The sequence below is a fragment of the Cervus canadensis genome, chromosome 13 (assembly GCF_019320065.1).
Source record: "Cervus canadensis isolate Bull #8, Minnesota chromosome 13, ASM1932006v1, whole genome shotgun sequence".
Lineage (NCBI taxonomy): Eukaryota > Metazoa > Chordata > Mammalia > Artiodactyla > Cervidae > Cervus > Cervus canadensis.
In genome coordinates, this window is record NC_057398.1 from 71,392,492 (window position 1) to 71,415,427 (window position 22,936).

Genomic DNA, 22,936 nt, shown 5'->3' on the forward strand with positions numbered 1-22,936 from the left:
TTTATAGTTCAGCTCTCACATCCATACATGATTACTGGAAAAACCGTAGCCTTGACTAGATGGACCTTTGTTGGCAAAGTAATGTCTGATCTTAATATGCTGTCTAGGTTGGTCATAACTTCTCTTCCAAGGAGTAAGCATCTTTTAATTTCATGGCTGCAATCACCATCTGCAGTGATTTTGGAGCCCCCCCAAATAAAGTCAGCCACTGTTTCCACTATTTCTTCATCTATTTGCCATGAAGTGATGGGACCAGATGCCATGATCTTAGTTTTCTGAATGTTGAGCTTTAAGTCAACTTTTTCACTCTCCTCTTTCACTTTCATCAAGAGGCTCTTTAGTTCTTCTTCACTTTCTGCCAGAAGGGTGGTGTCATCTGCATATCTGAGGTTATTGATATTTCTCCCAGCAATCTTGCCTCCAGCTTGTGCTTCATCCAGCCCAGTGTTTCTCATGATGTACTCTGCATACAAGTTAAATAAGCAGGGTGACAATATACAGCCTTGATGTACTCCTTTTCCTATTTGGAACCAGTCTGTTGTTCCATGTCCAGTTCTAACTTTTGCTTCCTGACGTGCATACAGATTTCTCAAGAGGCAGGTCAGGTGGTCTGGTATTCCCATCTCTTTCAGAATTTTCCACAGTTTATTGTGATCCACACAGTCAAAGGCTTTGGCATAATCAATAAAGCAGAAATAGATGTTTTTCTGGAACTCTCTTGCTTTTTCAATGATCCAACGGATGTTGGCAATTTGATCTCTGATTCCTCTGTCTTTTCTAAAACCAGCTTGATCATCTGGAAGTTCATAGTTCACGTATTGCTGAAGTCTGGCTTGGAGAATTTTGAGGATTACTTTGCGTGAGTGTGAGATAAGTGCAATTATGCGGTAGTTTGAGCATTCTTTGGTCTTGCCTTTCTTTGGGATTGGAATGAAAACTGACCTTTTCCAGTCTTGTGGCCACTGCTGTGTTTTCAAAATTCGCTAACATATTGAGCACAGCACTTTTACAGCATCATCTTTCAGAATTTGAAATAGCTCAACTGGAATTCCATCACCTCAACTAGTTTTGTTTGTAGTTATGCTTCCTAAGGCCCGCTTGACTTCCCATTCCAGGATGTCTGGCTCTAGGTGAGTGATCACACCATTGTGGTTATCTGGGTCATGAAGATCTTTTTTGTACAGTTCTTCTGTGTATTCTTGCTAACTCTTCTTAATATGTTCTGATTCTGTTAGGTCCATACCATTTCTGTCCTTTATTGTGCCCATCTTTGCATGAAATGTTCACTTGGTATCTCTAACTTTCTTGAAGAGATCTCTAGTCTTTCCAATTCTATTATTTTCCTCTATTTATTTGCACTATTCACTGAAGAAGGCTTTCTTATCTCTCCTTGGCATTCTTTGGAACTCTGCATTCAAATGGGTATATCATTCCTTTTCTCCTTTGCCTTTGGCTTCTCTTCTTTCCAACACTATATGTAAGGCATCCTCAGACAGCCATTTGGCTTTTTTGCATTTCTTTTTCTTGGGGATGGTCTTAATCCCTGTCTCCTGTACAATGTCACAAACCTCTGTCCATAGTTCATCAGGCACTATGTCTATCAGGTCTAGTTCCTTGAATCTATTTATCACTTCCACTGTATAATCATAAGGGGTTTGATTTAGGTCATACCTGAATGGTCTAGTGGTTTTCCCTACTTTCTTCAATTTAAGTCTGAATTTGGCAATAAGGTGTTCATGATCTGAGCCACAGTCAGCTCCCAGTCATGTTTTTGGTGACTATATAGAGCTTCTCCATCTTTGGCTGCAAAGAATATAATCAATCTGATTTCAGTGTTGGCCATCTGGTGATGTTTATGTGTAGAGTCTTCTCTTGTGTTGTTGGAAGAGGGTGTTTGTTATGATCAGTGCGTTCTCTTGGCAAAACTCTATTAGCCTTTGCCCTGTTTCATTCTGTACTCCAAGGCCAAATTTGCTATTACTCCATGTGTTTTTTTACTTCCTACTTTTGCATTCCAGTCCCCTATCATGAAAAGGTCATCTTTTTTGGGTATTAGTTCTAGAATGTCTTGTAGGTCTTCATAGAACCCTTCAACTTCAGCTTCTTCAGCATTGCTGGTCAGGGCATAGACTTGGATTACTGTGATATTGAGTGGTGTGCCTTGGAAAGGAGCAGAGATCATTCTGTCGTTTTTGAGATTGCATCCAAGTACTGCATTTCTGGCTCTTTTGTTGACTATGATAGCTACTCCATTTCTTCTAAGGAATTCCTGCCCACAGTAGTAAATATAATAGTCCTCTGAGTTAAATTCACCCATTCCAGTCCATTTTAGTTGTGTTGATTCCTAGAATGTTGACGTTCACTCTTGACATCTCCTGTTTGACCACTTCCAATTTGCCTTGATTCATGGACCTAACATTCCAGGTTCCTATGCAATATTGCTCTTTACAGCATTGGACCTTGCTTTTATCACCAGTCACATCCACAGCTGGGTGTTGTTTTTGCTTTGGCTCCATCCCTTCATTCTTTCTGGAGTTATTTTCTCCACTGATATCCGGTAACATATTGGGCACCTTTACCGACCTGGGGAGTTCATCTTTCAGTGTCCTATGTTTTTGCCTTTCCATACTGTTCATGGGATATATATATATAGTTTCATTAAAAATGAAAGTGAAAATATATACACTTTCATTACAAAACTCAAGGTAGTAGGTTTTTTGCTTACTCTCACAGAAAAGAATCAGAGATAAGCTTACTACTATTATTATTTTTCTTTGTTTTTACTTAGTAGAATTTATTTCTGGCTAACAGTTTTATCAAATAAACACATCTTTAAAAAAGTAATCTTGTTGGTTTTATATATATATATATATATGTCAAATTTATATATACTCATTTCTTCATGATAAAGTTTTATAGTTTTCCAATTTCATTAGAGGAAGTTATGTTTATTTTTTTCAGTTGTTAAGTGTTTCCCAGTGACAGAACCAGAGAATGGGAAAATTTTCAGTGGTGCCCTGGAACCAGACCAAGAATATACCTATGGACAAGTGGTACAGTTTGAGTGTAATTCAGGCTACATGCTGGATGGACCCAAACAGATACATTGCTCAGCAGGTGGTGTTTGGAGTGCAGAAACACCAAAATGTGTAGGTAAGATAAACTTACTTACTGTTGGTTTGATTAATTGCATGAGTTTAGTTTTTTTCATGAAAATATTCCTTTCAAAACACTGTGCATCCTATAGGATTTAAAAAATACTAACAATCACTAGCATTTATTCAGCACTTATTTTTTTTTTTACAGTATTTTACAGTAGGTGATCTAAATTGTTTTTCAGTAGGTGATGTAAATTGTTTACAAGTGTCATCTATTTAACCTTCCAAATGACCATGTGATTTATGTACTGTGTTCATCTCTGTTTCATAATTAAGGAAATCATGGTGCAAAGAAATTAAATTACATTTCAAAAATGATCTTGGTGTATATGGTAGAGGTAAGATTCAAACCTAGGTTATATGACACTAAAGTCCGTTCTCATAACCATAATTAAAGTGTAATTGACTCATGACTAAAGTAAAATCTTAAGCATTTCTGCTACAAGTTTTAATATTAAAACTCCAAAAGGTCATTTTATATTTGAAAAACTGAACATTCAATGTTTATCTCTACTGATATATCATGATGACATTCTGTCTTTGAATAACACTTCTAAAAGTGGCCCTGTTTTATACTTGCACTGGAAGTTTGGTATAAACATTGCTGATCTGAATTGAATCCACTAAATAAATTTTTGTCTTTAAAAAAAAAGTTCTACAGTAACCTGTAAACCAGCATTTCTACAGTCTTAATACTGCTGGCCAGTATGATGATTTTGTTGTTCTTCAGTTGTTCAGTCCTGTCTGACTCTTTGCAGCCCCATGAATTGCAACGCACCAGGCTTCCCTGTCCTTCACTATCTCCCAGAGTTTGCTCAAACACAGGTCCATTGAGTCAGTGATCCCATCCAACCATCTCATCCTCTGTTGCCCCCTTTTCCTCCTGCCCTAAATTTCCCCCAGCATCAGAGGTTTTCCCCAGTGAGTCGGCTCGTTGCATCAGGTGGCCAAAGTATTGGAACTTCAGCATTGGCATCAGTCCTTCCAGTGAATATTCAGGGTTGATTTCCTTTAGGATTGACCAGTTTGATCTCCTTGCATTCCAAGGGACTCTCAAGAGTCTTCTAGCACCACAGTTTGAAAGCATCAGTTCTTTGCCACTCAGCCTTTTTTATGGTCTAACTCTCAATCCGTACATGACTAGTGGAGAAAATCATAACTTTGGCTATACAGACCTTTTTTGGCAAAGTGATGATTTTGCTTTTTAATACACTGACTAGGGTTGTCTTAGCTTTTCTTCCAAGGAGCAAGTGTCTTTTAATATCATGGTGGCAGTCACCCTTTGCAGTGATTTTGGAGCCCAAGAAAATGAAATCTGACAGTTTCCACCTTTTCCCCATCTATTTGCCATGAAGTGATGGGACTGGATGCCATGATCTTCATTATTTGAATGCTGAGTTTTAAGCCAAATTTTTCACTCTCCTCTCTCATTTTCATCAAGAGGCTCTTTAGTTCCTCTTTCTGCCATTATAATGATATCATCTGTGTATCTGAGGTTGTTGATATTTCTCCCAGCAATCTTGATTCCAGCTTGTGTTTCATCCAGCCCAGCATTTTGCATGATGTACTCTGCATGTAAGTTAAATTAGCAGGGTGACATTTACAGCCTTGACATACTCCTTTCTCAATTTTGAACCAGTCAGTTGTTCCATGTCCAGTTCTAACTGTTGCTTCTTGTCCTGCATACTAGTTTCCCAGGAGGCAGGTGAGATGGTCAGGCATTCCCAACTCTTGGAGAATTTCCACAGTTTGTTGTGATCCACACAGTCAAAGGCTTTAGCATAGTCAATGAAGTAGAAATAGATTTTTTTTTTCTGGAATCCCCTTTCTTTTTTCTATGATCCAACAGATGTTGGTTGTTTGGTTTCTCTGGTTTTTCTGAATCCAACTGTACATCTGGAAGTTCTTGGTTCACGTATTATTGAAACTTAGCTTGAAGGATTTTGAGTATTACCTTGCTAGCATGTGAATGAGTGCAATAGTGTGGTAGCTTGAACATTCTTTGGCATTGCCCTTCTTTGGGATCAGAAGGAAAGCTGAACTTTTCCGGTCCTGTGCCACTGCTGAGTTTTCCAAGGTTGCTGGCATATTGAGTGCAGCACTTCAACAGCATTATCTTTTAGGATTTGAAATAGCTCAGCTGGAATTCCATCACCTCCACTACTTTTGTTTGTAACAAGGCTTCCTAAGGCCCACTTGACTTCATACTCCAGGATGTCTGGCTATAGGTGAGTGACCACACAACTGTGGTTGTCTGGGTCATTGAGATCTTTTTTGTGCAATTCTTCTGTGTATTCTTGCCACCTCTTCTTAATCTCTTCTGCTTCTGTTAGGTCCTTCCTGTTTTTCTCCTTTATTGTGCCTATCTTTGTGTGAAATGTTCCCTTGAGAACCTCATGATGATTTTGGCTTTTGTCATAATGTATTATGTCCAATTTATTTAAAATTACCATACCTTGTTTTACCAATACTTGTTTGGGAGAAATTTCTACTATTTTTTTTAACATTATCTAATATCCCCAAATTATTTACATTTTCTTAGTCTAGTCTGTCCTACAGTGAGACACAAAGAGAAGTGTTTCTCTTCCTAGAAAGTCCTTTTTACAAAATTATTTCGAGTTAATAAAGATGAACATATTTATATGCAGTGTAGCAGTTACATATGCTCTAGAGATCATGTGGTGGGAGTTGTGATTTAGTTGCTGAGTTGTGGCAGACTCTTGCAACCCCATGGATTGTAGCCCCTAGGTTCCTCTGTCCATGGGATTTCCAGGCAAGAATACTGGAGTGGGTTGACATTCTCTTCTCCAGGGAATCTTTCTGACCCAGGGATCCAGCTTGGGTCTCCTGCATTGCAGGCAGGTTCTTTACCAAGTGAGCCAAGAGGGAAGCTCTAGAGGATTGTGGGTGGGGTTTAATTTTTGCGTAAGTTTCTGTGGTTAGTGAAATCTTTCTGAAATGACTGATGCAAAACATGTCTTAAAGGAAGAATGAGAATCTTTAGATGAATTGAGGCAGGGAAAAGCAAGCCAGTCAGATGGAGAGGAAGGGGCAGTGGCCTTGAGGCCTCTTTGAGCATGAAGCCCCTTGTTCCCATTGTTCTCAGGGGCCTTAACATAGGATGCAGGCAGAGAAGAAGTCAGTGATGGAGTGAATATGGGCAGTCCAAGGTTCTGAGGGGTGGCACACACCATGCTGAAGGATTAGGCTTTTATGCAGACTGATTTGGGAATCAATGCAGCATTTTAAGTTGAATAGTGAAGCGACAGGAAAAATATCATTAAGTTGCAAGCAGGAAAGAAAAGATTGAGATGAAGGAAGAATAGAATCTGGGAAATTAGTCGCCGTTGCTGGAATCCCAGGCGAAAATGTTTGAGAGAGGACAATGTGAAAGGTGATGTCCAGCTTTTGTTTGTTTGTTTGTTTTTGACAGAAACTTAAATGGCAATCACAAGAGCTGGTCAGTTGCTTTTTGGCGATGTAATACAACAAGTTAAATTAATTTATTTGATAAAGTATTTTGTTAATAATTACTCTATTATCAATAACAAAAAATAGATATAATTTTTACAGGTCATTCACTGAAATTATGTATCACATTTGACCTATTTTTAAAAAAAAATTATGTTATTTTAATTACATTGCAGAACTACATGAGTTCATGTAAATTGAATGTAATATCTGTGATACAATTCCTTCATATTAAAAAAAAGAGTTCCATAGTTACTTCTATATAAATTCTTTCCATGAGAATGTTTTCCCTCAAAAAACACATATATTCTTCTTGAATATATAGATTTGTACTTTCCCATTAAATTTATATGCAAGTATTAGAACACTTATTAAGTGCCTCAGCAGTACAACTGGAAACGTTATGTGGTATAAGAGTATTGAATACGAGAAAAGTTCATTATGTATTGCTAATTATTATTTTTTTTAAAGCAAGTTTAAATGATTTGGAATTTAGATCACATATTTTTTCTATTTTTGATTATGTTTGAAAATTTTTATAAAAAGCTTTTAAAAAATGATTTATGTAGAAGAGGCCTATGTACTGTCATATGGAGTGAAGTAAGTCACAAAGAAAATCAAGTATTTTGTATTAACACATATATGTAGAATCTGAAAAAATCGGTAGAGATGATCTCATTTACAGAGCCGAAATAGAGACACAGATGTAGAGAACAAATGTGTGGATAGCAAGGGGGAAGGGGAGGCGGGATGAATTCTAAGACTGGGATTGACATATATATAGTCATTATTGATACTATGTATAAAATAGAAAATTAATGAGAACCTACTGCATAGCACAGGGAACTCAGTGCTCTCTGGAGACACAAATGGAAAGGAAATCCAAGAAAGAAGGGGTATATGTATACATATGTATGTGTACATACATATACATATAGTTCATTAACTGGGCTGTACAGTAGAAACTAACACAGAATTGTAAAGCAGATAAATGCCAGTAAAAATTAGGAAATAAAAAAAATTTTTTAAAAAGACCTAGAAAAAGTTGAAAAAAAGAGAAAGCCATTAAATACATGATGTTTTCTAGCTTTCTACAAATGAAGGACAGGAGGCAACATAAATATTTAGTAATACCAAATGGGTAAACATCCTTTTGATGTAATTTCCCACAGCTCTAGAAACTGATGTTAAGATTCATTTAAAATGCTATAATATATAAAATGCTTAAGTTACAACAAGTATCCTCTTTATGTAACATTAATCTAAAATAAAGCAAAATATATAGAAAACCAGGATACATATGAATAGGCTGTTTTACATAAATCACAATGAAACTACTTCAGTATTCAGTTTTATATATATATAGCTGATGAAGTTACTGGCCATTATTTCTTTCAAGAGGACTAATTTATCCCCCAACTAAATAAATCAGCAACAAGATTTAAATCAGAATTTTAACTTTCTTCCAAAATGAATATTAAGAACAACTGATAAATTATTCATCAAGCATTCAAATCAAAACAGGACTTTGTTTGGTGGCCTAATTTACTTAATGGAATGGAAACAAAAGTTGTATCTTTATATAGCTTATGTCTGGGGCACAGTACTTTGACATATAATAGACATTTTGGAATTTAATTCCTTTTGTTTAGAAATTTTCTGCAAACCACCAGTCGTTTTAAATGGACAAGCTGTACTTCCAAAGGCAACTTATAAGGTAAATGAACGAGTTCAATATAGATGTGCAGCTGGTTTTGAATATGGTGAGAGAGGAGATACAGTATGCACTAAATTTGGATGGACTCCAGCTCCTGCTTGTAAAGGTAATGTTACATTTCTTCTACCTCTTTTGCTGTATATTTTACCAGTTGCTTTAACTCGTATCCTCCTTACCATTAAGCAATTTATTTTTTCTGACAATGGAATATTGGTGTTTATTTGTTGTTGTTTAGTTGCTAAGCCATGTTTGACTCCTTTGAGATCCCGTGGACTGTAGCCCGCCAGGCTTCTCTGTCCTTGGGATTTCCCAGGCAATGATACTGGCGTGGGTTGGCACTCCCTTCTCCAAGGGATCTTCCTGACCCAGGGACTGAACCTCTGTCTCCTCCATTGGATTCTTTACCACTGAGCCACTTGGGAAGCATGACTTAAAAAAAAAAAAAAAGATTACTGCAAATTGATCCTTGTTGTGTACTAGCAAAGTTGATGTAAATGACTGAGTAGAACTTTATAAATCAGAAAGGCCTGTGTCAAGCGGTAGCACACTATTGTTGTGTAGCACACTGTTGTTCAGTCATGAAGTTGTGTCTGACTCTTTGCAACCCCATAAACGGCAGCATGCCAGGTTTCCCTGTACTTCACTATCTCCCAGAGTTTGCTCCGACTCATGTCTATTGAGTTAGTGATGCCATTCAACCATCTCATCCTCTGCTGTCCCTTTCTTCCCCCACCTTCAATCTTTCCCAGCATCAGAGTCTTTTCCAGTGAGTCAGCTCTTTGAATCAGATGGCCAAAGCACAGGAGCTTCAGCTTCAGTCCTTCCAATGAATATTCAGGGTTGATTTCCTTTTAGGATTGACTGGTTTGACCTCCTTGCTACCCAAGAGACTCTGAAAGAGTCTTCTCTAGCACCACAGTTTGAAAGCATCAGTTCTTTGGTGTTCAGCCTTCTTTATGATCCAACTCTCTCGTCCATGCATGACTACTGGAAAAACCATAGCTTTGACTTGACAGACCTCTGTTGGCAAAGTAATGTCTCTGGTTTTTAATATGCTGTCTAGGTTGGTCATATCTTTTCTTTGAAGGAGTAAGCATCTTTTAATTTCATGGCTGCGGTCACCATCTGCAGTGATTTTGGAGCCCAAGAAAAAATCTGCCACTGCTTCCAGTTTTTCCCCTGTATTTGCCATGAAATGATGGGACCAGTTGCTATGATCTTAGGTTTTTGAATGTTGAATTTTAAGCCAGCTTTTTCCCTCTCCTCTTTCACTTCCATCAAGAGGCTCTTTAGTTCCTCTTCGCTTTCTGCCATTAGGGTGCTATTGTCTGCATATCTGAGGTTGTTGATATTTCTCCTGGCAATCTTGATGCTAGCTTGTGATTCATCCAGTCCACCAATTCACATGATGTGCTCTGTATAGAAGTTAAATAAGCACAGTGACAATATACAGCCTTGACGTACTCCCTTCTCAAATTTGAACCAGTTTGTTGTCCCGTGTCTGGTTCACGCCATAGCCCCAGGTCAAATCCAGCCTGTCCCTTTTTTGTAAACTAAGACTTACTGGAACAGAAACATGCCCATTTCTTATAAGTATTGTCTATGGCTACTTTTGCCCTACAATGGTGGAGCTCAGTATTTACAACAGACACCTTTCACCTGAGTCTTTGTATGAAAGAGGAGTTTTGAAACCTGGATTAGGTTATTACAATAAGAATAATGTATTCCAAAATCTTAGTGGCTTAAGAAACTAAAGTTTATTTTCTATGCGTGCTCACTTCCAACCTTCATTGGAACCTGCATCTCCTATGTCTCCTGCATTGGCAGCCGGATTCCTTACCACTTGTGCCAACTGGGAAGCCCATTGTATTAGATATATAGTCTTAATTAACAAATTTCCCAGAAAACATAGGTCAGGAGGGACCCTCCTCGTTATTTTAATTGTAAGAATCAGGGAATGGAGATATGACCTTCCATGTTCTTTAATCACTGCAGCTGTGGGAAAGAGAACATGAAAACTCAATGACTTTTTCAACTCCCTCCCTAAAGGAAAACATTCCTTCCACATTCATCTCATTGCCCTATGCAATCCCTGTGGTTAAGTCTACTTCAAAAGGGCAGGGTGTGCTATTGCAACAAGTGTCTGGAGGGAGGAGAATATTTGCCAGCAGTACTTGTGAGAAACACAGAAGCTGAGAAACTTGCAGAAAGTGGAAAGAATAGCTGAAGTGATACATCATGAATTCTTTGCCAAATGTGGAATACCATGAAGTGTGCGCTGACTGTGGAGAAAGAGGGTTCAAGAGTACTGAGGGTACAGATACATCAGATGAGAAACACAGTGAAGGGAAATGTAAGTGATACAGCAGGAGGGGTGTGAGGCTGTGCTCATTTTACTGACTTTTGTGCTGTACTAAGAACAAATTAAAAACATCCACTTTTATATTTTTATATCATTGATTATTTTAAGGGATGTGATTTCTATATTGTGAACATACCTTTTTTCTTTTCAGAAATAATATGTGATCCTCCTCGTATTCCAAATGCTGTGTACAGACCTGAATTAAGCAAATACAGAGGTCAAGATACAATCACTTACGAGTGTAAAAAGGGTTTTATTCCTGAGATCCATGGAACTGTTGCAACGTGTACTAGAGATGGCTGGGTACCTGCTCCGAGATGTACCTGTACGTTCCATTCATATCTTGACCTTCTTCTTATTTGTGAAATTTCTTTCTCTTAAACATACAACAATGGGGCACAATGCCCTACACAGTAGGGCAAATCCAAGTATCTACCCTACTGTGTATCCTAATCCAGGGCTTTTAGAGGCATTATTTGCTTCTTGAAGTAGGCAAAAAAAAAAAAAAAAGGAATAAAAACATTTTTGTAAACTAAAAACACTTAAAATTTTTGCCACTCAAAGTTAAAATATGGCTGTGTTTTTGAATATATAAATCTCTAACAACCCACTCCACTGTTCTTGCCTGGAGATCCCATGGACAGAGAAGCTTGGCAAGATATAGTCCACAGGGGGTCACAAAGAACTAGATATGACTACAGCGACTTAGCATGCAAAATAATTGTAATACTGGATCTAAGCCATTAAAATAATATCACATAGCGCCTATTGTATTAGATGCCTGCGTGCATGCATGCTAAGTTGCTCAGTCATGTCTGACTCTTTGTCACCCTATGGACTGTAGCCCACCAGGCTTTGCTGTTCATGGGATTTTCCAGGCAAGAATGCTGGAGTGCCCTCCTCCAGGGGTTCTTCCTAACCCAGAGATTGAAACCTGCATCTCCTGTGTCTCCTGCATTGGCAGGCGGCTTCCTTACCACTTGTGCCCACTGGGACGCCATTGTATGAGATACATAGTCCAAATTAACAAATTTCCCAGAAAACATATTGGCGTAGGACAACACCCCTCCATGTTCTTAGAGCTCCTGTGGGTCAGGAGTGAGGAAGGGGCTTCACTGTCTGGTTCTGAATCACTGTGCCTGGGTGGCAGTCAGGGTACTGACCTGGGCCACTGTCACCTGGATGCTCAGCTGGGCTGGAGGCTTCGCTTCCAAGTTGGCTCACTCTCCTGGCTTTGTGGGAGGCCTCAGCATCTGACCAGCTGGGCATCTCCGCAGCTTGCTTGAGAGACAGCTCGCTTTCCTCAGGGCCAGTGACCCCAGAGAGGGAGGAAGAAGCCTCCACACCAGGTATGACTTGGTCACACACTGTCACGTCAGTCATGTGTAATCCTTAGAAATGGACACTAAGTTCTGCACACTCAGTGGTGAGGACTTAGGCTCTAATGTTTGAAGAGAGGAGTGTGGAAGGCGGTATGGACTTTCCTAAAACCGTAAAATAGAGAAGAGCGTCAGGTCAACTGAACAGAGTATTTTCTGGGGATGCGTCCTTTACTCCTCAACTTCTTTGCTGCCTCTAAAATAATCCTCCTCTTTCTAACAGTACACTGTAAAATTTCAGCATACTTAAGCCAGTTATTCCATGAAAGACAAGTGTAATGATATAAAACAGTTCAATGACTTTAATAGTAATTCCAAGCATACATTTAAAATGAATTTTCAAAGCATAAGTTCCATTAAAATGAAGGTATTAGCCATATGAAACAGATTTTAATCTGCATAAAAACTTTAAGAAAAACATTTAATCTTGTTGAAGATGGATTTATGAAAATGGTGCTGTGTGCTTAGTCACTCAGTCGTGTACAACTCTTTGTGATCCTTGGGACTACAGCCTGCCAGGATCCTCTGTCCATGGGATTTCCCAGGCAAGAGTACTGGAGTGGGTTGCCATTTCCTCCTCCAGGGGAATCTTTCTAACCCAGAGATGAAACCTACATCTCCTGTGTCTCCTGCATTGCAGGTGGATTCTTCACCCGCTGGGCCGTAGGGAAGCTCTTTGAAAATGGTCGATCAACCCAATTCTATTTATATCACCACAAGGTTATCCCACAAAGGACCTTGTGACGTTCTTGTGGACAACATGAGGAAACTGTTTAAATAGTTTATCAATATTCATTATTTCATTAAATGAGCTGATTATGAGATGCAGGACTTTGTCCTCAGCCCTGTTCCTTTCCACTTTTGTATCATCAGCTAATTTAATGCTGCAAAGGAGATGCATCTGGATGATACAGAGCTTCTGAAAGAGAACCCATATTAGGACAGATTCATCACTCAGAACGACTCCCATGTGTGAGGTTGGACCTAATAACGTGAAATTTAGAACTTAAATTTAAAAATTATAAGATCCTGGGCCTGGATCTTTGGAGTAAGTTGCAGAGGTACAGAAAGACTGCTGCTGCTGCTAAGTCATGTCAGTCGTGTCCGACTCTGTGCAACCCCATAGACGGCAGCCCACCAGGCTCCCGTCCCTGGGATTCTCCAGGCAAGAATACTGGAGTGGGTTGCTATTTCCTTCTCCAGTGCATGAAAGTGAAAAGTGAAAGTGAAGTCGTGTCCGACTCCTCACGACCCTATGAACTGCAGCCCACCAGGCTCCTCTGTCCATGGGATTTCCCAGGCAAGAGTACTGGAGTGGGTTGCCATTGCCTTCTCCACAGAAAGACTAGAAACACTTTAAAACTTAGTGAATACTTTTCATCAATTTTGAGATCAGTCTGAGCCAACATTATGATGGACAGCCAAGCCTACTCATGAGACCTGAGCCTGTGTTGGTGGGAGTGTAAGAGAAGAATGAGGCTGTTCTGAGTCCTGACAAAATCAATGCCCTTCCAACTATAGGGGACTATTATACGTGCTTCAATAAACGATCTGGTTAGAGAGATAGACAGATTCACATGTGACCAAATGAAAGAGTAGATGAGGAAAATGCCTCAGGCCAGTGATTGTAATGATGCTTACTTTTAATTATGCCCTCTTTGCGTACCTTTTGGAAGTGAGTCTCAGTGGATTATTTTACTGTATTCATATTCTTTGATGCACCAGAATGATAAATGTACTAGTTCTGAAATCATATCTTCAGAACTCAAATCTCTCTGCTACAATGTAATGACAAAGTTAATTGAGTTCTTTTCACTTGGCTCTTGCAAATACAAAGACTCAAACTTGTCCAACATAGAATTATTGAAAGATATACATATCTTAACATACATGATGAAATTTGTAAAAGTCAAGAATGAAGAGAAATTATTTTAATCTCCAAAAAGTAGTGGGAAGAAACCTAGACTATTACTTAAGAGGAATCAAACTATATAAGCATTTCAAACTTAAAAATGTAGACAAGCTTCAAAAAAGTGGGGGAGATCTATCAGTGATGAGAGATTCAGACTACAGGCCATGAGAGGGTATAATTGACAAGTCTTTGTTAAAGAAATGGGCTAAGATATGCAAAGATTCAAATTTTATAATTCACATAGCAAGCATATATGTGAAAATTACTCAATATGTAATAATAACAGTAAAATTTGAGTATGTTATACCTCATTTAAAATATTTGTAAGAAATACTGAAAAATACATCATTCTCCAATTAAAATTAGACCATAAGTAACAAGGATTTCCCTTCATCTTAACCATTTGGATATTAAGAATTATTCATTGTTCATTTCTCTGATGAGACAAGCAAAGGAAAATATATCTTAATGTCTAGTTTGATGGATAAATAAGAATGTTACTCTGTGTGATTTAATCAATGAAAAATTGTTGTGGTTCTCTATATATATCACATATTTCCCATAAACAGAAAAGTAAACTAATGAATGATAATTAAAAAAAATCTGTTTTCTTCCTACATTGACTTGGTCTGAGAATAAATGTCAGGATTCTGTTTTCTGATGAGAATGGAAAAGAAAGAAAAAGAGGGCAGATGAGCCACAAGATAAAATCTGTACTTTCATCTCTTGATTAAGATGCTAATTTAGGCAACAAGGTTGGGACTTCTGTACTTAAGGAGAATTCATTTAATAGGTCTGTATAGTCTCCTATCAAGAGAATCCACGTACAAGTTTTACATACTATGACCCAAAAGACATAATTTGATCTTCATCAGCAAGGCTTCCTTACATACTTCAATCATCTGAATTTTCTATAACTTTTCTTTTCCTAGAAACCATAATGCAATGAGTGTAATTAACTGAACAAGAATATAATTCGTAGATGAAACATTAATTCTAATTTGATTGTACACTGAGGTAAAACATTATTTCTACTTTTTTTATTCCAAGTGAAACCTTGTAATTATCCAGTCATAAAACATGGACGGCTACATTATCCATACAGAGGATACTTTCCAGCACGTGTGAATCAACAGTTTTCCTATTACTGTGATTGGCATTTTGTGCCTCCTTCACAAAGTTCCTGGGATTACCTGACTTGCACAGCAGAAGGATGGTCTCCAGAAGAACCATGCCTCAGTAAGCAAACCTATTTAAGTTTATATGCATAAATCTTGGAAAGAGTGAAGAGACAAAAGTATATCAGTAAGTACAATTAAGTGTTGTGTAACAACAGTAAGGCCAAGGGATGAGTTCTATGAGCAAAAACATCCAAATAGATCTTCCCTTTACTAGAGGCTTTTCATGTAAATCCTGTGAGAGATACAGAGGCTCTACAAGAATATCTGCATCATTTATACATATTTTAATCAAAAAACTAAAGACAATTAATGTGGAACATTATCTTTTTCATTTTTCACAAACATGGTAGTAGTGGCTTCCATTTTTATTGTTACATGTTATATTTGAATACTAATGCATTCTCATGTAAATTCTATAAGGTTAATCTTAAATGTACTATTTTACCAAATTTATGTTGTATTTTTTTCATATTACTTTTATGATCCTAAGGACAATGTATTTTCAATTATTTGGAAAATGGACGTACCCCACGTCGTGAAGAAAAATATTTACAGGGTAAAACTGTAAGAGTAGACTGCTATGACGGCTACAGTCTTGAAAACAATCAGAACACAATGACCTGCACAGAGAATGGCTGGTCTCCTCCTCCCAGATGCATCCGTGTCAGTGAGTAAACTGGGCTGAGATCCCAGTATGTTTATAACTTTCTAAGACTCAGCTGCATTATCCAATGCAAAATGTTTATATCAACCGCTTGTTTTGCCAAAGGAACTATTTATTTTTATTGTTTACAAGTGTCTGTGAGTGTACCTATAGACTTTTTGATAAGTATATAACAAAGTACATGTACCTATTGATAGACATTAGTCAAGAAAATAGGAAAAGATCCACAAAGAAGAAACCTGTAGTAACAGAGTGAGGTCAGAAAGATGGCAGGAGTCTCACTGTCTCTCCTGATACAAACGCAGACTTTGACCGTCATTTGCGGATAAGAGTATCTTTGTGGGGGTCCAGGAGTCTGGCAGAGACACGACAGCAGCTGCTAGAGCACAAAGATTGGAGACTGGACGCGTCCCTGAGGGTTAGAGGAGGAGCCGCACTTTGCCCCCGAGTGGCCCTGCTTAGCGCCAAGACAGACCCCTCGGCACAGGCTTTCACCTGTGGGGAAGATGAGAGCGCCTGAGCAAGGGCGGGTCCTCATCTTCCAGCGCACTCCTCTCTCCCCTTGTCCAGGACACTGGGGTCACCTGCGTGGCTGGGGGTGGGGAGAGGCCAGGAGCACAGCCCCCAGGGCTAGAATTCTTCAAGGAACATGGATCCTGCTGACCACGTGGAGACCCCACCAGGGAGCCCCAAACCATTGCAGACACTGTGCTTGTGGTCCTGCTCATCCCTGGGCCCCTCATCTCATCCACATCCCCTCCCCAGGGCCAGCTCCCTGCGTAGGGCCCCACGGTGGCATCTAAGCCTTTGCAGATCTGAGGGACATCTAGAAGCCAGCCTGTCCCCGTGGGTCTGTGGGAAAGCACACGGATGTGAGCATTTGGCATTGCCCCAGGGAAGCAGCACGGAGACTGTCTTTGCTGTGTTGATAGAAGCATACGAGCTTCAGAATTCTCTCCCAGGAGGAACTGAGTTTACGGGACTGGTGTATCCTTAAAAAAGGTCTGAAAAAGTCTCAAAACCCCTAGCAATGTGACAGTGTACTTCCCTCCCCAAGTCAGTCTGTAAAGACTGGAGGGAGTGACTGCTTCTTTAAATGCAAACACAGCAGCGTGAGGCTTCAAGGGACAGACATCAAAGGACTAAAATATAAACAGAGAATAATTTTCAGTTACTGACCCCAAATAATGGATATGGACGATTTGTCTGACAAGTAATTCAAAGCAATTCCTTAAGAATTTCATTGAGATAGAAGAAAACAGTGGAAAAGGAAATGGCAACCCACTCCAGAATTCTTGCCTGGGAAATCCCATGGACACAGGAGCCTGGAGGGCTACAGTCCATTGAGTCTGAAAGAGTCAGACAGAAGTGTAGTGACTTAGCATGCATGCATGCAATCCTTTATATTTAGAGTAACTCTTGATAGATAAGGATGTATTAATATTATGTGTTTTTTTTTACAGGATGTTTTATAGTTTCCTAATTCCTTTCTTCCTCTGATGGCTTGCCTTTGTGAATTCATGATTTTAGTTATAGTAGTATGCATTTAATAAACTTCTCTTTACCATTTGTGAATCTAGAATGGATTCCTGCTTTGTTTACCATGAGATTTACCTAAAACACCGTACAGAGAGAGCAGTGTATTTTTTGCTGATAATATATGAACATCAACCACATGTTAAATCTCCTTCCTTTTACTTTTCTCCATTTTATCTTTTTGATGTCATGATTTGCCTCCTCTTATAGTGTGTACTTAATTAAAAAATTATTGTAGCTATAGTAATTTTTATATTCTTGTGCTTTAACTCTTAAATAGTTGTGTTTAACATTCCATACCAAAGTACTGCAGTGTTCTGAATGTGAATGTGCACTTAAATTTACCAGTGTACTAGGTATCTTCATGGAGTGAATTAGCATTCTTTCACTTCAGCTTGAATAATTCCTTTTAGTATTTCAGTAGGGAAGGTCTGTGTGTCTGCTCTGTCACCTCATCTGTGTCTGATTCTTTGCCACCCTATGGGCGGCAGACCCCCAGGTTCTCTGTCCATGGGGTTCTCCAGGTAAGAATACTGGAGTGGGTTGCCATGCCCTCCTCAAGGAAGGTCTAGTTGTGTTCAATTTCCTCAGTGTTTGTTGGTCTGGTGAAGTCTTTATATTCTTTTCTTTTCTGAATGATATTTTCAAATATTCTTCTTTGGCAGTTTTTTCTCTCAACACTTGGAATATATCATCCCACTTTCTCCTGGTCTAGTAGGTTTCTGCTGAGAGATATGCTAAGATCCAAATGAAGGCTCCTTAGTAAATTTCAAGGTTTTTGTTTTGTTAACTTGTTTGTTTTTTCCTCATGCTGTTTGAAGTCTTCTCTATTTTTCTTTGATTTTTGCAACTTTATTATAATGTGTGTTGTAGAGGATTTTTTATGTTGATTTAGTTTGGTCACCTGTAAGCTTCCTGAATATTCAAATATCATTCTTGAATTGGGAAGTTCTCGACATTACTCCTTAAATATATTTTCTGCCTCATCTCCTTTTCTCCTCCTGGAACTTCAATAATTTGCAAATCAGTTCTGTTTTCAATGTAGCATAGATCATGTAGCCTTTTTTTGTTCTTTTTCATTCTTTTGTTTTTAAAATTTTTTTAAATTTTATTTTTAATTTCCCTTGACAGGATAACTTTGATATATCATCTATCGCACAGTTTCTTCTGCCTTTTTGACTCTGTGGTGGATACTCTTTAATGCGTTTTTCATTTCATCCTTGGAGCCTTCAGCACCAGGGTTTCTTTTTTTTTTTATGATTTGGAATTTTTTATTAAACTGCTTGTTTTGTCCATTGTTTATTGTTTTCCTGCTTTTGTTCAAGTATCTTACTGTATATTTTCTGTAACACACCGAGTTATTTAAAATGGCTGTTTTGAATTCTTCACTGGATAAATCACAAATCTCCATCTTTGGATGTGAATATTGAAGATTTTTATACTTTGTTGCTGTCATGATACTTTGTGTTCATCTTCCTTGATCTTTTGTAGTGCTGTTTTTTATAATTAAAGTACCAGTCTCTTTTGGGTGAGAGACAACTTCCTTCAACCCTGCTAGAGACTCCGCAGCTATTTTAGATCTTCTATAAATGGCACCTGCTGACATTCTCATCCCTGTTACGCCAGAATTTCTCTGCTTCTATGTCTTGTCTAGACACATTAGTACACCAGAAATGGTACTGACAGCCTGTCCTTTGTTTCCCCCAAAGTAGCACTACATCTTTTTTTCTTTTTGCATCTTTTTTTTTTTTCACTTTCTTTTTTTTTTTTTTTATTTAGTTAGAATTTATTTTTTTTTTATTTTTATTTTTTTTTTGCATCTTTTTAAAATTTTGTTTTACTTTTTAAAATTTTTATTTTAATTGAAGGCTATTTACTTGACAATATTGTGGTGGTTTTTGCCATACATTGACATGACTCAGCCATGGGTGTATATGTGTCCCCCATCCTGAACCCCCCTCCCACCTCCTTTCTCATCCCATCCCTCAGGGTCATTGTAGGGCACCAGCCCTGAGCACCCTGTCTCATGCATCGAACCTGGACTGGCGATCTGCTTCATATGCGATAATATGCATGTTTCAATGCTACTAATATTGTATTCTTATGGGCCACAGATTTAAGCCAAATTTCTGTGCATGCTCCCTGGTGGTCTGCCAAAGGTTGCTCTTCCCTCTGAGTCAGTTGTTACCACAGGGATCTGGCAGCAGGGTGGAAGGGTGTGTGAATGAAGCAGACAGGTCCTCCTGTGAAAACCTGGAGTTTCATAGAAAGACTTAGCTCCATGCATGAGTTTATAAGATAGGTTTTTCAGGGTTTCTGGAGTACAGATGAGAGGGAATTGAGATGGTTCACGAGCCACTGCAGGCATCACAGTTAAGACAGAGATCTGTCTGCCTTTTACCTCATGCATGCATGAGTGAGCCTCCTCCTGGGTCCCTTGGCATATGGAATTTTGGGGGTGGGTAGTTGTTTATTTTGGATTTATTTATTTTTAATTGAAGGGTAATTGCTTTACAGTATCATGTTGGGTTCTAACAAACACAACAAGAATCAGCCATAGATTTACCCATGTCCCCTCCCGCATGAACATCCCTCCCAGCACTCTGCCCACCCCACCCTTCTAGGTTGTTACCAGCTCTGGTTTGAGTTCCCTGAGCCATACAGCAAATCCCCGTTGACTGTCTATTTTGCCTATGGTAGTGCAAGTTTGCATGCTGACCCCCTGCATACATCCCACCCTCTACCTCCGCCCTGGCAGCCAATCCGTGAGTCTGTTCTCATGTCTGTGTCTCTATTGCTGCTGTGCGGGAGGTTTATCAGCACAACATGTCTAGGTTCCATATAGATGTGTTAGTCTATGATATTGGCTTTTCTCTTCCTGACTTACTTCACTCTGTATATCAGGCACTATGTTCATCCACCTCTTTAGGACTCACTCGAATGAATGCATTCCTTTTTATGACTGACTAACCTATATGCAGGTCAGGAAGCAACAGTTAGATCTGGACATGAAACAACAGACTGGTTCCAAATAGGAAAAGGAGTACATCAAGGCTGTATATTGTCACCCTGCTTATTTAACTTATATACAGAGTACATCATGAGAAACTCTGGGCTGGAAGAAGCACAAGCTGGAATCAAGATTGCCGGGAGAAATATCAATAACCTCAGATACACAGATGACACCACCCTTATGGCAGAAAGTGAAGAGGAACTAAAAAGCTTCCTGATGAAAGTGAAAGAGGAGAGTGAAAAAGTTGGCTTAAAGCTCAACATTCAGAAAACTAAGACCATGGCATCTGGTCCCATCAGTTAATGGGAAATAGATGGGGAGACAGTGTAAACAGTGTCAGAGTTTATTTTCTTTGGCTCCAAAGTCACTGCAGGTGGTGATTGCAGCCATGTTATTAAAAGACACTTACTCCTTGGATAGAAGCTTATGACCAACCTTGATAGAATATTAAAAAGCAAAGACATTACTTTGCCAACAAAGGTCCATCTGGTCAAGGCTATGGTTTTTCCAGTGGTCATGTGTGGATGTGAGAGTTGGACTGTGAAGAAAGCTGAGTGCCAAAAAATTGATGCTTTTGAACTGTGGTGTTGGAGAAGACTCTTGAGAGTCCCTTGGACTGCAGGGAGATCCAACTAGTCCATCCTAAAGATCAGTCTTGGGTGTTCATTGGAAGGACTGATGCTGAAGCTGAAACTCCAGTACTTTGGCCATGTCATGCGAAAAGTTAACTCATTGGGAAAGACCCTGATGCTGGGAGGGATTGGAGGCAGGAGGAGAAGGGGACGACAGAGGATGAGATGGCTGGATGGCATCACCGACTCGATGGACATGAGTTTGTGTAAACTCCGGGAGTTGGTGATGCACAGGGAGGCCTGGCGTGCTGTGATTCATGGGGTGGCAAAGAGTCAGACATACTGAGCAACTGAACTGAACTGAACTGAATATTCCATTGTATATATGTAGCATAGCTTCTTTATTCATCTGTCAATGGACAGCTATGTTGGTTCCATGTCCTAGCTGTTGTGAATGGAGCTGCAGTGAACATTGGGGTACACGTGTCTTTTTCAGTTTTGGTTTCCTCAGGGTACATACCTAGGAGTAGGGATGGTGGGTCATATAGTGATTTTACTCCTTGCTCCGTAAGGACTCTCCTTACTGTTCTTCATAGTGGCTGGATCAATTTACATTCCCACCAACAGTGCAACGAGGGATCCCTTTGTTCCACACCCTCTCCAGCATTTATTGTTTGTAGACTTTTTGATGATGGTCATTCTGACTGGTGTGAAGTGATATCTCATTGTAGTTTTGATTTGCATTTCTCTAATAATGAGTGATATTGAGGATATATTCATGTGTTTATTAGCCATCCTAGGTCTTTGGACAAATGTCTGTTTAGGTCTTTTCCCCACTTTTTGATTGGGTTGCTTGTTTTTGTGGTATTGATCTCTATGAACTGCTTATATCTTTTGGAAATTAATCCTTTGTCAGTTGTTTCATTTGCTATTATTTTTTCCCATTCTGAGCATTTCCATTTCACCTTATTCATAGTTTCCTTTGCTTTGGAGAAGCTTTTAGTTTAATTATGTCCCACTTGATTATCTTTGTTTTTATTCCACTACTCTAGGAGGTGGGTCATAGAGGAGCTTGCTGTGATTTATGACATAGGGTGTTCTGCCTGTGTTTTCCATCCATTTTGAGTTTATTTTTGTGTATGGTGTTAGGAAGTAATCTAGTTTCATTCTTTTCCGTGTAGCTGTCAAGTTTTCCCAGAAGCACTTATAGAAGAGAGTCTCTTTGCCCCATGGTATATTCTTGCCTCTTTTGTCAAACATAAGGTATCCACAGATGTGTGGGTTTATCTCTGGGCTTTCTATATTGTTCCATTGGCCTATATTTCTGTTTTCCTGCCAGTACAATACTGTCTGGATGACTATAGCTCTGTAGTCAGTCTGAAGTCAGGAAGGTTGAATCCTCTAGCTCTATAGCTCTATTTTTCTTTCTGAAGATTGCTTTGGCTCTTCATGTCTTTTGTGTTTCCATATGAATTGTGAGACTTTTTTTTCTAATTCTGTGAAAAATAGCATTGGTATTTTGATACAGATGGCATTGGATGTGTAGATTATATTGGGTAGTATAGTCATTTTCACAATGTTGATTCTTCCAACCCAGGAACATGGAATAGCTCTCCATCTGTTTATGTTGTCTTTGATTTCTTTCCTCAATGTCTTGTACTTTTCTGTATACAGCTCTTATGTCTCCTTAGCTAGGTTTTTCCCTAGGCATTTTATTCTTTTTGTTGCAATGGTAACCGGGATTGATACCTTAATTTCTCTTTCTAATGTTTCATTGTTAGTACAGAGGAATGCAGGTGATTTCTGTGTATTCTTTTTGTATGCTGTCACTTGGCTAAATTCACTGATTACCTCTAGTAATTTTCTGAAAGTATCTTTAGGGTTTTCTATGTGTAGTATTGTCTGTGTGCAAACAATGAGAGTTTTGTTTCTTCTTTTCGAATCTGGATTCTCCAATCTGGATTCCTTTTA

The 22,936-nt window shown here is 38.8% G+C and overlaps 1 protein-coding gene across 4 annotated transcripts in view; it reads left to right on the forward strand.

Moving 5' to 3' along the window:
• The window catches only part of CFH (complement factor H), a 192,180-nt gene that overhangs the window by 21,865 nt on the left and 147,379 nt on the right, over positions 1 to 22,936 (forward strand). For all 4 annotated transcript variants that reach the window (XM_043485474.1, XM_043485475.1, XM_043485478.1 and 1 more), the window contains exons 5-9: positions 2,962 to 3,153; positions 8,282 to 8,452; positions 10,860 to 11,033; positions 15,050 to 15,238; positions 15,671 to 15,847. In XM_043485474.1, the coding sequence (XP_043341409.1) occupies positions 2,962 to 3,153; positions 8,282 to 8,452; positions 10,860 to 11,033; positions 15,050 to 15,238; positions 15,671 to 15,847 (903 nt within the window). The remainder of the gene's footprint in view (positions 1 to 2,961; positions 3,154 to 8,281; positions 8,453 to 10,859; positions 11,034 to 15,049; positions 15,239 to 15,670; positions 15,848 to 22,936) is intronic.